General features: G+C 44.6%; 1 protein-coding gene across 4 annotated transcripts in view; it reads right to left on the bottom strand.

Annotated features, from left to right (window-relative positions):
* Positions 1–8,788: 8,788 nt before the first annotated feature.
* Positions 8,789–13,992, bottom strand: part of LOC121290654 (pleckstrin homology-like domain family B member 1) — a 250,600-nt gene continuing 245,396 nt past the window's right edge. For all 4 annotated transcript variants that reach the window (XM_041211388.1, XM_041211386.1, XM_041211389.1 and 1 more), the window contains one exon: positions 8,789–10,220. In XM_041211388.1, the coding sequence (XP_041067322.1) occupies positions 10,080–10,220 (141 nt within the window). In that variant the 3' untranslated portion in view covers positions 8,789–10,079. The remainder of the gene's footprint in view (positions 10,221–13,992) is intronic.

Here is a 13,992-nt window from a genome sequence, read left to right on the forward strand (position 1 = left end):
TGGATAAGCAATCTGATTATTTAGTAACAGTGGAGGAGTTGAGAGGGGTGGTGGTGAGGTAGAGCTGGGTGTCGTCAGCATACATGTGAAAACTAACACCGTGTCTTCAGATGATGTTGCTAAGGGGCATCGTGCAGATGAGAAATAGGAGGGTCTATACAGATCCTCAGGGGATCTAAAGGGCCAGTATGTTTTGATAACTAATTTATATATCCTTTTATATTTCAAGAAATATGTATTGCAAAACCACTGATGATGAAGATTGACGACAGCATTTAGAATTCAACAATATGACCAACTGTGTGCAGACCGAGAACTCTGATGTTGAATTCCATTGAAGTGGAAAGTTTTACATGCGAATGTTCAAAACTAAAGATGTTGCGATGCAGAACTTCATGATATCATATCACTATCTTCACAATGTAACTGTCTCTCCTATTTCATTGTCCTAATATGATGAGCAGTTGGTGAATGTGGTCTTTGCAATCTCCCATGTGACCTATTTCCTCTGAATGAAGTGACACGTCGGCAAAGATCAATAAATTTCAATCAGTCGTTAGCTTTTCTCTAAATCAAACAAAGCCATGACATTCTGGTAGCATGAAATTAATACATAAACCATTACTCTGTTATACAGTTGATGAAATAATCCCTCTGTTACTCATAGTAGAGCAGGATTTTAATTTGGCTTTTTTAGATCAAGGGGAACCATCATTAATTGTTAGCAGAATATTGTGTGAAACTTGTTTTTAATTAAAATGTACAGAATCTGATCCATCTAATTGGGTCAGTCATGATCTCACAATGACAGAACAGGCTGGAGGGGTTGAATGGCCTTCTGCTGTTCTTATGTTTCTGTGTGTTGTCTACAAAAGAAGTAAGGAAGGCTGGAAAAGATGAACATCATCATGTGAAATGCAAGCACGTGAATCCCATGTGGGTTCCTTATAGAATTAACAATACTGCTAGATGAAGAGTGACACATTGAGCTGAACTTCCCAGGCCCATGGAGGTGGTGGGGGCCAGGAAATTGGGGGGAGGGGTCCTTGATGCATTCCTGCCTTCGGGGGCCTTTAACAGGGACAGACTGGAAACCAGCTTCATGGAGGCAGGCAGCCAAAGTCCAATTAAGACCCGATGTAGGGACCATTTTACACTGGCACTGGTATTTTACCAACTTTGGCACAGTCCTCGCTGTGTGAGGAGGCACCTCCATTACTAGTCCTGTGGAGGGGTTTTCCCACCAATTCCACATCCCGACCAGTTTCAGACTCAAATTGACCACAACCATGCAGGCAGCTGAGGGAGCCTCCTCGTACATGCCTACCAGCCTCTGCTGGATCCACCTCTCCTGGCAGGGCTGCCAACCTGACTTTGCTGTGGCTGGGTGGGACCCCCAAGGCTTCAGACCCACTCTCCTTAACAGGATGGTGAGGGCAGTGGCAGGCAATAAGGAGGTCATCTCCTGGAAGGTTGCACTGGTGAGCGCACTGACATGTGCGGGCACAGAACCCCCATGTCAGCCCAACCTCAGTGTCTCAAAGCCCACTGGAAAATCCAGCTCATTAATTTGGAAAATTGATCTGAGGCAGTGACTGTTTATCAGGACTTAAATTAATTATCTTTCTTAATCATCACTAAAACAAAGATGGAGCAGAATAATTACTGATTTCCATGCTTCAAGCATGATGTGCTATGGATAGATTAAGTAGACTATAGAGTGATTACACACAAAGTCATATCAATCTAAAGAAAAGCCTTCATTAATTCACAGGATTATGAAAGGATAGATGTGAAGAAGGAGTTTCCACGTGTGAAGGAGACTGAAACTAAGGGGCATAAACATAAAATAGTCAATAATAAATCTAATAGGGAGTTCAGGAGACATCTTTCCCCCCAGAATGAGATTTTCAATGTGGAACCTGCTACCACAAGGAGTTCCATTTAAGGGATAACTCAGTAAGTAGATGGAATTAAAATACAAATCAGCAATTACCAAGTTTGAGGGGTTAATACCTGCTCCTATGTACACAGATAAAGTTGGGTCGCTTACACAATTATCCGAATGGTCCTCTTTTCCAGGACCATTTAGTGCAGGGATAAGTTGACCATTCAGTGAACGGTCTTGCTTTTCTTCTTTCTATAATAAAATAATAGTTACAGATTATTAAACAGTTCTAGAGTTTAGTGATTGACCCTCAGCTTTAATCTGTATTTGCCCCACTGTTCTGTGTGGTGTAAATTGACTGGAGTCTCTTGGTTGCTGGCTTGCAAGCTCTGTTTCCATGGAGATTAGTCACTTGTAGGACTGGTCCAGTCTGATCAGCAGTAAAAATGATAACAACAACTTGTCTTTAACATAGGAAAATGTACTAAAGGTGCTTCACAAGAGTGGCTTCAAATAAAATTTGAAACTGAGCTTCATAAGTAATAGGAGCAGGAGTAGGTCATTCAACTAATGCAGCCTGCTCCACCATTCAGTAAGCTCATGGCTGTACTTTGTCATGAACTCCACTTTCCATCCTATCCCAATATGCCTCAATCCCCTCAGTGTCCAAAAATCTATCACTCTCAGCCTTGAATATACTCCATGTCAGAGTATAATGTATCCAAGTTTGCTGATAATACAAAGCTAGTGTGAAAGTAAACTGTGAGGAGGTCACGGAGGCTACAAAGCAATAAGGACAGATAAGAAACTGATAGATGGAATATAAAGTGAAAAATTTGGGAATCTTCAGTTTAATAGAACAACAAGAAAAAGAGAATACTTTTTTGAATGGCGAGAAATCATTAAATGTAAGTGTTAGAGTGATTTGGATGTCCTTGTACACAAATCAGAGAAAGTTAACACGTAGATGCAGCCAACAATTAGGAGAACAAAAAGTATAGAGTAAGGAAGTCTTGCTGCAATTATACAGGGCTTTGGTAGAACCAGACCTGGAGTTCCATGTACAGTTTTGATCTCATACCTAAGGATCGATGTATTTACTTTTGAGGTGGTGGTGGTGGAACAAAGGTTCACTAGATAATGGCGGGACAGGCTTGAGGGGCCATATGGCTCTTCCTGTTCCTACTACTTATGTTCTTATGACAGGGAGGGACAGAAGGACAAAGAGTCTTGAAAGATGCAAAAGGAGAGAGAGTGAGTGTGGGAAAGACAGTGAAAGTGGGAGAGACAGAAAAAGAAAGATAGAATTGGGAGGGTTCCTACAGCTGAATAGCTTGCTGGGTGTCTGCACAGAAATGAGAGCCAAAGCTTGCTCTACAGTCATTGAGACAGTGTGGAGATGGATTTGAACATCGTATCCACTGATTCACAGCTGATGCAAAAATCCTCCTTCCTGGCCATTGGGCCAATGTATTATTGTTTAAAAAAAAATGACTGCAGCATTTCTGTCTGGGCTCCAGTCCCCCAAAGCATCCTGCCAGCCTTGTAATTCATATCTAAGAGAACCAGCCAATGTTTCAGGTAGAATTTCCCTCTTTGCTGACTAGCTAATAAAGCATGTGAAATCCTGGGCTTTATAAGTAGAGACACGAGGCAAAGATATAAATGGAGACATGGAGTACGAAAGCCAGATAACTATGCTAACCTTTATAACATACTAGTTTGGAATAATGTATCAAATTCTGGACAGCACAATCTTGGCTGAACATGAAAGCTTTCGTGGATGTACAGAGGAGATTTACTAGGTTTAAGGGATGAGGCTATTACCATTCATCAGGTAGCCTGGAGAAACCAGGCTGGTTCTCCTTAGAGCAGAGAAGTCTAAAGGGAGATTTGATAGAGATATTTAAAATCATGAAAGGTCTAGAGGTAACAAAGGCAGCGATGAGTTTCAACAATAGAGCTGAGGCAATGACACTGAGGTTGTGAACAGTCTGGATCAGCCTTAGACTGGGAGAAGGATGGAGTCAGTGGCTACGGAATCGAGTTTGGAGTAGGCACGGAAAACAATGGCTTTACTCTTTCCAATATTGGAGGAAAGTTCTGCTCATCCAGTACTGGATATCGGAGAAGCAGACTGACAACTTATTGACAATGGAGAGGTTAAGGGAGGTGGTGGTGGGGTAGATCTGGCTGTCATCAGTGCACATGTAAAAACTAATGCTATGTTTTCACATAACCTCTTACTCCGTGGGACAACATTTAGATGAGAAACAGGAGGGCACCAAGGAGAGATCGTTGTGGGGACAATAGGATAACAGTACATGATGGGAAGATAATGCAGGTGACTCTCTCATTACAGTTAGCTAGATAAGAATAGAACCACCCACCCAGCCACCCAGATGGGCAAAGGACGATTGTGTGTGCAGGCTGTACAGTAGCAGATGGGAGTGAATTATTCCATCTTGGAGGAATTTTTATTCCAGAATTTTATTTTTAGAAAACAATTCAAATTCACTACAGCCCAGTGTGGGATGTAAACTCCAGCTTTTTTGATCAGACTTTAGATTAAAATAGATTCAGAAAATGAATGGGACCTCACACCTTCTGCTGTGGGTCTATCTCAAGTTTTGTATATTGTTCCTTTCTCTTGTTCTTTCACATCTCTGAAGACTTTGAAATTAATCAGACATTTGTTAAACATTTCATTCTCTCTGGGCATTTACTGTAAACAGCTTCAACCCTGAGTATTTGCAAGGATCATAATCCAATTCCCACCCTATTCAATCAACCACAACCACAGCATCTCCATTCAACGTGGTATTTCGACAGATAGCCCACAGTCCCACATTGCAGCAATATCTGAACAGGAACAGTTTGATCCAATTCCCAAGATGATTTTTAATACTTTTCAGGATGAGAAACTAAACTTCCCTGAGGCTTTCCAAATCCCTAATTGAATCTTTAATATATAAAAAATGCCACAACAATGTGATTTGTTGTTATTTTAAACAATGAGATTGAAATATTTCAGCTGTTATTCAATCAAGAAGAATTGAGAGAGAAGTTGGGATACAGGTTGGGAGGCTTGGCCTAAATAGCCAAGTGGTTATGGTACTGGGCTTGTAACCCCAAGATCAAGAGTTCAAATCTCACAATGGCAAACTATGGAAAAAACACAATGTAACTTCATCTGAATAGGAACAGTTGGAAACATGTTTGTACTCAAAAGAGTTACAGTTGGGAGAGACAGAGTGTGGGAAAGGGAGAGAGTGGGGGGATGCAGTGATACTGTCAGCTTCTGTATGTCTACAGTACACAGTTGGTAAAACCCCAAGTCTCTTTGTTCCTGCACCCATTTTAACATTGTTCCATTTAGTTTATATTGCTTCTCCTCAGTCTTCCTTCCAAAATGCATCACTTCATGCTTGTCAGCATTTAAGTTAATGTGTCATGTGTACCCATATCACCAGACTGCCTAAATCCTCCTGCAGCCTGATGCTACTCTCTTCACTACTTTGAAATTATATCCTGTATGCCCAACTCTAGGTCATGAATATATATCAGAAAGAGCATTGATCTGAGTACAAACGTTTGGGGGACAGCACTGTACAACCCCTCCAGCCTGAAAAACAACCATTCCCAGCTGCTTTCTGCCCCTTAGCTAATGCTTTATCTACTCTGCCACTGTTACATTGTTGTTTCACCAATGTCTAAAAGAAGAATGTGGGTTCTTAGTTGAGGCACATTCTGACCTCGATCACTGCTGCTTACAGACTGCCTACAAGTCCTAGGACTTATGCATCATATCCTATCAAATTATTTAATGATTGACAACAGTTTAAGATATGGCCTCTTAAAGGTGCATGTCATCATATTACAACATCCTCCTTTTATTTCTAACTAAAAGTTCACCCTCAAAGAATCAAACTATTTACATGAAAACAAAAGAAAATAACATTGTGTCTGAATGTACTTTAACATAGAGCAATGAATTAACAGGTCTCTGAAACATATCAGCTGTTTATTTATCCTTCCAGTTTAATTATGGTAATCTTTGCTAGAGGCTGCTATATGTTTTCAGAATGCTGGCGAGGGTGTGCTTTGCTTGCGTTGTGTCTTAGAACGTGTTCGCAATTCAGTGTTTCTGGTTGTGGATTGTTCTGATTTGGCATCTGTTTCGTCGCACTGTCACGCCATTTGGTGTTCGTACTTGATACAATCTTGGTTCTGGGCACATGCTGATGATTTCCATTGGATTCCAGGTGCCATCAGTTGGGTGTTGTACTCGAACTTTCTGTACAATGTTCAGGTTGGGTACTTCGTTACCTGCATGCTGGTCATGGGCATCTTGCATCTTCCCCTGTTTCTTGAGCAATGCCTCAATATTCCCAGGGATATGTGATGAACTGGGGAGGTTTGTCCACACTTGTCTGCCAAGTAATAATTCCACAAGGTGATGGAACGGTCGCAGTGAGTGGTGTCACACTAATGTGTAGGTCATGTTTTGTTTGGTGGTACTTCATGATTTGGAAGTTTACAGCTCAAACCATATGTTCTGCCATCCCATTGGATCTGGGGTAATGCGGTGATGAAGTAGTATGGTTGACACCCCACTTCTCACACATTGCCTTAAAGGATTGTCCAGTGTATTGGGGTCCGTTGTAGGAAACAACCTTGTGTGGTGCCCGAAATAGACAGAAGTTTGAAGTTATTGTGTCTGCAAATGGTTGCACTTAATACATTGTGTATTTGATAGATAATGGAAAATTTGGAAAAGTGATCGGGTTACAATCAAGGAATCATCTTCATGGATACTGATATTGCAAGTCTGGTCCATGGTTATCTGTGTACCTTGGGGAAATCAGTAGTTCTTTCTGTTTTCTAGGTTTGACATGCTTCACATTCCCTCCCAGCCTTCTTGGTGGATTCCTAGCCAATCATCCTTCTGGCCAATCCTCTGATTCAATCAATTCCCATGTGCACCTGGTGCAACTGTTGAAGGGTATCAGGCCACATGGACACTGGGATGGCGACTTGTTTTCCCTTAAAGGTGACTCCATGAGATATTCCAAGTTCATCTCCATAGGGCCAAAATGATCTTACAGCCTCCAAATTTCCTGGAAGGACTCTAGTCATCTGCCTGTCACCGTCTTCCATTGTTGCTGCAGTACAAGATCTGGACGTTTCCTGCTGCAGGGCTTGGCATTTTGACTTTATGCATTTTGGCCAGTCTATGTGCAGAATGTCTTCTATTTCAATGACCACGAGATCTACTTGCAGATCTAGAGAGATGTCTACAGTTTTTGATGGGTTAGGCGGAGGTTTAGAGTGTCACATGTGATCAGGGAGTTACCCGGCTTGTAGCGTATGTCACAATTGTAACCCTAAACCTTATTGTGAGAGTGGAGCCACCGGGTCAATTGCAGGCTGCCTCTGCAGCCTACTTTACAGAATGATGAACATTCCCAAAGGATTATATGGGAATTTAGAATTCAAGGAGAAACTGGAAGAGCTTGCAGAAGAACTGTATAAAGCAGCAAACAACAGCAAAACCCCTTGACAGGTATAAGGGGCAAGTGGAACACAACCAGTCACTCTGCTAAGAAAGCAACAGTTTCAGATTTCTTTCTACAAAGCTTCTCTCTGAACTATGAAATAATAAATATTACTGATATGAGGACAGATGAAAAAATATAACTAGGAATGAGCACAAAGCTATAACTATAATAAATATGTGTACCTCACCATATACGGAGAGCATGAATCTCCTCGGGGCTTCTCCTGCTGAGAACTGGAACTTCAGCAGAAGTTCAACTTTTAGGTCATGTGCAAAATTGGAATTTCTGTCCAACCTCCTTTGAAGTTACAGTAACCAATTGAGAGAAAGACCAAGCAAATTCACCCCACAGTGTTTATAAAATGTCCAACAAAATATGTGTATATATATATATATATATATATATAGTGTACTTTCCTATATAGTGTATACTTTATGTCATTTTAAACTAAATTTCCATAAGGAATTGTTGGGAGAGAGAGAAGCTGGTTGAGGGTGGAGGGAGTCCAGGACAAGCGGGCACAATAAAATAAGAGCTGGATTGTTCGGGGGAAAGCACTTCTTTGATGGGTAATGGGAATCTGGAACTCTCTCTCCCCTAAAAAAGGTCTAAATGTTGGGGGAGTCAACTGAAAATTCTAAGTCTGAGACTGATTGGTTAGGTAAGAGTAGGGTGATGGCACAAAGGTGGAGTAAATGGAGTTAAGATACAAAGCAATTATCTAATTGAATGGTGTAACTGGTTCAAGGGGCTGATTGACCTACATTGTAAGTTGTGACCAACTCAGGCCTAGTCTGGTGCAGCAATGTACTGGTTATGCAAAGAACTTCACTCGATTTAGATACTTGGATTTAACAGCACTAGGTTCAATATCCACCCTCTCCACCAACTGACCGCAGCTGCAGTATGTGCAGAATGCACTCAGGAAGCCCAGCATGGTTACTTGAACAGCACCTCTCTCCCTATGACCTCCAACACCGGCAAGGTTAAAGATAGGTGTATGGGAACACTATTACCTTCAAGTTCCCCGTCCAAGTGACACCCTTTCCTGAGTTGGATGTATATCACCGTTCCTTCATTGCCTCAGTAAAGTCCTGGAATTCCCTCCCTAACAGCAATGAGGGTGTACCTACACCACAGACCGCAGCGATTTTAAGGGAAAACAGCTCACCACCACATTCTCAAAGAAACTAGGAATGGGAACTGAAGTAACAGGCTTTGCCAGTGCAACCCACATTCTGAGAATGAAAATTAAACAAATCAATAAACTATCACTTAAAGCAACATGTTTTACAACACACTTCGATCCTTAACTAAATAAAATGATAAATGCAATAGAGAAAGAGATATTCATTTTTTATTCAAACTTAGAGGTTCCTTGCAAGATGAAATCTTATATCAAATACATTTTAAATAGGAAAATAATCCAAACTGTGTAACATATAAAATTCCTTAGATATTTGTAATCCTTAGATATACTTTTAAAATAATACTGAATAAATATTGAACATAGATGCATGTACATGGGGCAGCTGATAAACTGACAAACCCAACACCAGAAGCCGCAGTAAGCTGATTATGATATAATGGGGTTTGTTGTTTAGCTTAATAATAAAATATCAGTGACACACTTGGCGTTCTCATCACAAAACTTTGGCCATTTTACAAGAATTGACTGAGGCAGCTAAAAGTGAGATTCCACACCGTCAGACTTGCCACCTTGATTGCTTTCCGCCCATTGTAACCTATTTAAATATCCTGAATTTACTAAGCATCAGAGATCTCTGCTGCCTAGTTGACCTCTTGCTCAGTGCTTGAAGCAGCCACTTCCACTGAAACACTTGCCTTATTTGGGGGAATTAATCTCAACGTATTAGCACCAATTTTCTGAGAGCACAGAGACCATGAGAAACATCAGCACCTGCCAGAGGCTCCCACATCAGCGCTGACAGAGATTTTATAAGTTTACTTCCATTATCTGTCCTTTTATCCTGAACAGTAAAAAGACCATCTTGAAAACTGGCTGATTGCTTTGAAACATAATAGTTATTTGGGGAAATAAAGTGTGTGCTTACTGAGTGGGCAAAAACCCAACATCACACAATCCAGCGCTGACAGAGATCCTCAATAGTTTTAGGCACTGCCATTTCTCCCATGGGCCTCTGTAACTTTGGCAGGAACCCTGTTTACCCAGGGGGCCTGGTGTCCAATCGGGGACCCCAGAGGAAATCCGCATCACAAAAGCAGATTATTAATTGAAATATATGTGTGATCTTATATATAATGTAGACCAGCTAACCATTTAATACTGTATCAAAAATAGACAAGGATGCCCTTTTAATTCTGTCAGTTCGCTTTGAAGTATATTTTCTATCTTTAATGCCCCAGTGAAGGCCCCTCACATCTGGGCATACATTCTAGTGACATGCTCACACCAGATCAACGATAGGCAGAAATTTGCTCCAATTGTCTAAAATAATTTGCTACTTTAGTAATTAAAACTGTATGATTGTCACAACCTTCAAGATAACAAAGATAAAGCCATGACAGTGGTTTGTAGAGTCTCATTTCATACACACATATATATAAAACTTCGCATGCACAATGAGGTTACAATGATATGAAGTCACTTAAACCATGAACTGAGTATAACCTTCAGCTCCTGTAACAATGACATCCATCCAGATTCTCATGGTCTCAGGTGATGGAGCAACCATATAGAAGATTCGGTCCCGTGTCTTTACGCTGAAGGTAAGTAATGGGTTGGGACTCTGAAAAAAGCACAGCACAAATCTCAAAGCATGATGACTAACAGGACTATCATCCTGCACTGTTTCTACATTACACATCTATATTGAGCTAAAACCCCAAAGGAATTTCACTCTCCTCTTCCACGACACGGCAGCCTGTTGCTTTGACCTTCATCCTGCAATTGAGCACATTCCTGAACCCTGCAGCTAACTGACCCTGCTCTTGCTGTCATCTGGCTGTTTTGTTTTCTGACAGTGATTTAAATTAAGAACTTTGAATCAATGCTGTTAAAGAGATGCTGGCTTAAAGTGTGTGAATTTGTACTCCAACCAGATAGACAGGAACTGGGGGAACAGGGAAAGGACCGTGACTCACCCTCCCGGATAGACAGGAACTCAGAATAGGGAAAGGACTGTGACTGCCCTCCAGGATAGACAGGAACTGGAGGAACAGGGAAAGGACTGTGACCGACCTCCAGGATAGACAGGAACTGGAGGAACAGGGAAAGTACTGTGACCGACCTCCCGGATAGACAGGAACTGGAGGAACAGGGAAAGGACTGTGCCCCACAATCCCAGATAGACCGGAACTGGGGGAACAGGGAAAGGACTGTGACCTACACTCCCGGATAGACAGGAACTGGGGGAACAAGGAACAGACTGTGACCCACAATCCCAGATAGACAGGAACTGGGGGAACAGGGAAAGGACTGTGACCCGCATTCCAGGATAGAAAGGAACTGGGGGAACAAGGAACAGACTGTGACCCACAATCCCAGATAGACAGGAACTGGGGGAACAGGGAAAGAACTGTGACCCGCACTCCAGGATAGAAAGGAACTCAGAGGACAGGGAAAGGACTGTGAGCCACAATCCCAGATAGACAGGAATTGGGGGGATCAGGGAAAGGACTGTGATCCGCAGTCCCGGATAGACAGGAGCTCAGAGAACATGGAAAGGACTGTGACTGCCCTCCTGGATAGACAGGAACTGAGGGGAACAGGGAAAGTGCTGTGGCCCACACTCCCAGATAGATATGAACTCAGAGAACAGGGGAAGGACTGTGACCCACATTCCCGGATAGACAGGAACTGGGGGAACAGGTAAAGGACTGTGACCGGCCTCCCACATAGACAGGAACTGGAGGAACAGGGAAAGGACTGTGTCTGAACTCCCCGGATGGACAGGAACTGGGGGGAATAGGAAAAAAACGGTGATCCGCACACCCGGATAGACAGGGACTGGGGGAACAGGGAAAGGACTGTGACCGACCTCCCCGGATAGACAGGAACTGGAGGAACAGGGAAAGGACTGTGACCGACCTCCCCGGATGGACAGGAGCTGGAGGAACAGGGAAAGGACTGTGACCCACACTCCCAGATAGACAAGAACTGGAGGAACAGGGAAAGGACTGTGACCGGCCTCCCACATAGACAGGAACTGGAGGAACAGGGAAAGGACTGTGACCCACACTCCCGGATAGACAGGAACTGGAGGAACAGGGAAAGTACTGTGACCGACCTCCCGGATAGACAGGAGCTCAGAGAACATGGAAAGGACTGTGACTGCCCTCCTGGATAGACAGGAACTGGAGGAACAGGGAAAGGACTGTGACCCACACTCCCACATAGACAGGAACTGGAGGAACAGGGAAAGGACTGTGACCGGCCTCCCACATAGACAGGAACTGGAGGAACAGGGAAAGGACTGTGACCGACCTCCAGGATAGACAGGAACTGGAGGAACAGGGAAAGTACTGTGACCAACCTCCCGGATAGACAAGAACTGGAGGAACAGGGAAATGACTGTGACTGCCCTCCTGGATAAACAGGAACTTGGGGCAACAAGGAAAGTGCTGGGGCCCACACTATCGGATAGACATGAACTTAGAGAACAGGAAAAGGACTGTGACCCGCATTCCCGCATAGATAGGAATCGGGGGGAACAGGAAAAGGCCTGTGACCTGCACTCCCGCATAGACAGGAACTCAGAGAACAGGGAAAGGACTGTAACCCACACTCCCAGATAGACAGGAAGTGGGGGTAACAGGGAAAGGACTGTGACCGACCTCCCCAGATGGACAAGAACTGGGGGGAGCAGGAAAAAGACTGTGATCCGCACACCCGGATGGAAAGGAACTGGGGGGAGCAGGGAAAGGACTGTGACCCACACTCCCGCATAGACAGGAACTGGGGGAACACGGAAAGTACTGTGACCCGCAGTCCCAGATAGACAGGAACTGGGGGAACACGGAAAGTACTGTGACCCACAGTCCCAGATAGACAGGAACTGGGGGAACACGGAAAGTACTGTGACCCACACTCCCGCATAGACAGGAACTGGGGGAACACGGAAAGTACTGTGACCCGCAGTCCCAGATAGACAGGAACTGGGGGAACACGGAAAGTACTGTGACCCGCAGTCCCAGATCGACAGAAACTGGGGGAACACGGAAAGTACTGTGACCCGCAGTCCCAGATAGACAGGAACTGGGGGGAACAGGGAAAGGACTGTGACCCACCCTCCCGGGTAGACAGGAACTCGGAGAACATGGAAAGGACTGTGACTGCCCTCCTGGATAGACAGGAACTGAGGGAACAGGGAAAGTGCTGGGGCCCACACTCTCGGATAGACATGAACTTAGAGAACAGGGAAAGGACTGTGACCGGCACTCCCGCATAGACAGGAACTGGGGGAACAGGGAAAGGCCTGTGACCTGCACTCCCAGATAGACAGGAACAGGGGGGGGGGCGAATGTGGGTGGAAACAGGAAAAGGACTGTGATCCGCACTCCCACGTAGACAGGAACTGGGGTTAACAGGGAAAGTACTGTGCCTGAACTCCCCAGATAGACAGGAACTGGGGGAACAGGGAAAGGACTGTGACCTGCACTGCCGCATAGACAGGAACTGGGGGGGTAACAGGGAAAGGACTGTGCCTGAACTCCCCGGATGGACAGGAACTGGGGGGAACAGGAAAAAAATGGTGATCCGCCCACCCGGATAGACAGGGACTGGGGGAACAGGGAAAGGACTGTGACGGACCTCCCCGGATAGACAGGGACTGGGGGAACAGGGAAAGGACTGTGACCGACCTCCCCGGATAGACAGGGACTGGGGGAACAGGGAAAGGACTGTGACCGACCTCCCTGGATAGACAGGGACTGGGGGAACAGGGAAAGGACTGTGACCCACACTCCCACATAGACAGGAACTCAGAACAAGGAAAGGACAGTGACCCACACTCCCGGATAGACAGGAACTGGGGGGACAGGGAAAGGACTGTGATCCACACTCTCGGATAGACAGGAACTCAGAACAAGGAAAGGACTGTGACCCACACTCCCGCCTAGACAGGAACTGGGGGGGACAGGGAAAGGACCGTGACCCACACTACCGGATAGACAGGAACTGGGGGGACAGGGAAAGGACTGTGACCCACACTACCGGATAGACAGGAACTGGGGGGACAGGGAAAGGACTGTGACCCACACTACCGGATAGACAGGAACTGGGGGGACAGGGAAAGGACTGTGACCCACACTACCGGATAGACAGGAACTGGGGGGACAGGGAAAGGACTGTGACCCACACTACCGGAAAGACAGGAACTGGGGGACAGGGAAAGGACTGTGACCCACACTACCGGATAGACAGGAACTCAGAGAACATGGAAAGGACTGTGACTGCCCTCCTGGATAGACAGGAACTGAGGGAACAGGGAAAGTGCTGGGGCCCACACTCTCGGATAGACATGAACTTAGAGAACAGGGAAAGGACTGTGACCGGCACTC

The sequence above is a fragment of the Carcharodon carcharias genome, chromosome 18 (assembly GCF_017639515.1).
Source record: "Carcharodon carcharias isolate sCarCar2 chromosome 18, sCarCar2.pri, whole genome shotgun sequence".
Classification (NCBI taxonomy): Eukaryota; Metazoa; Chordata; class Chondrichthyes; order Lamniformes; family Lamnidae; genus Carcharodon; species Carcharodon carcharias.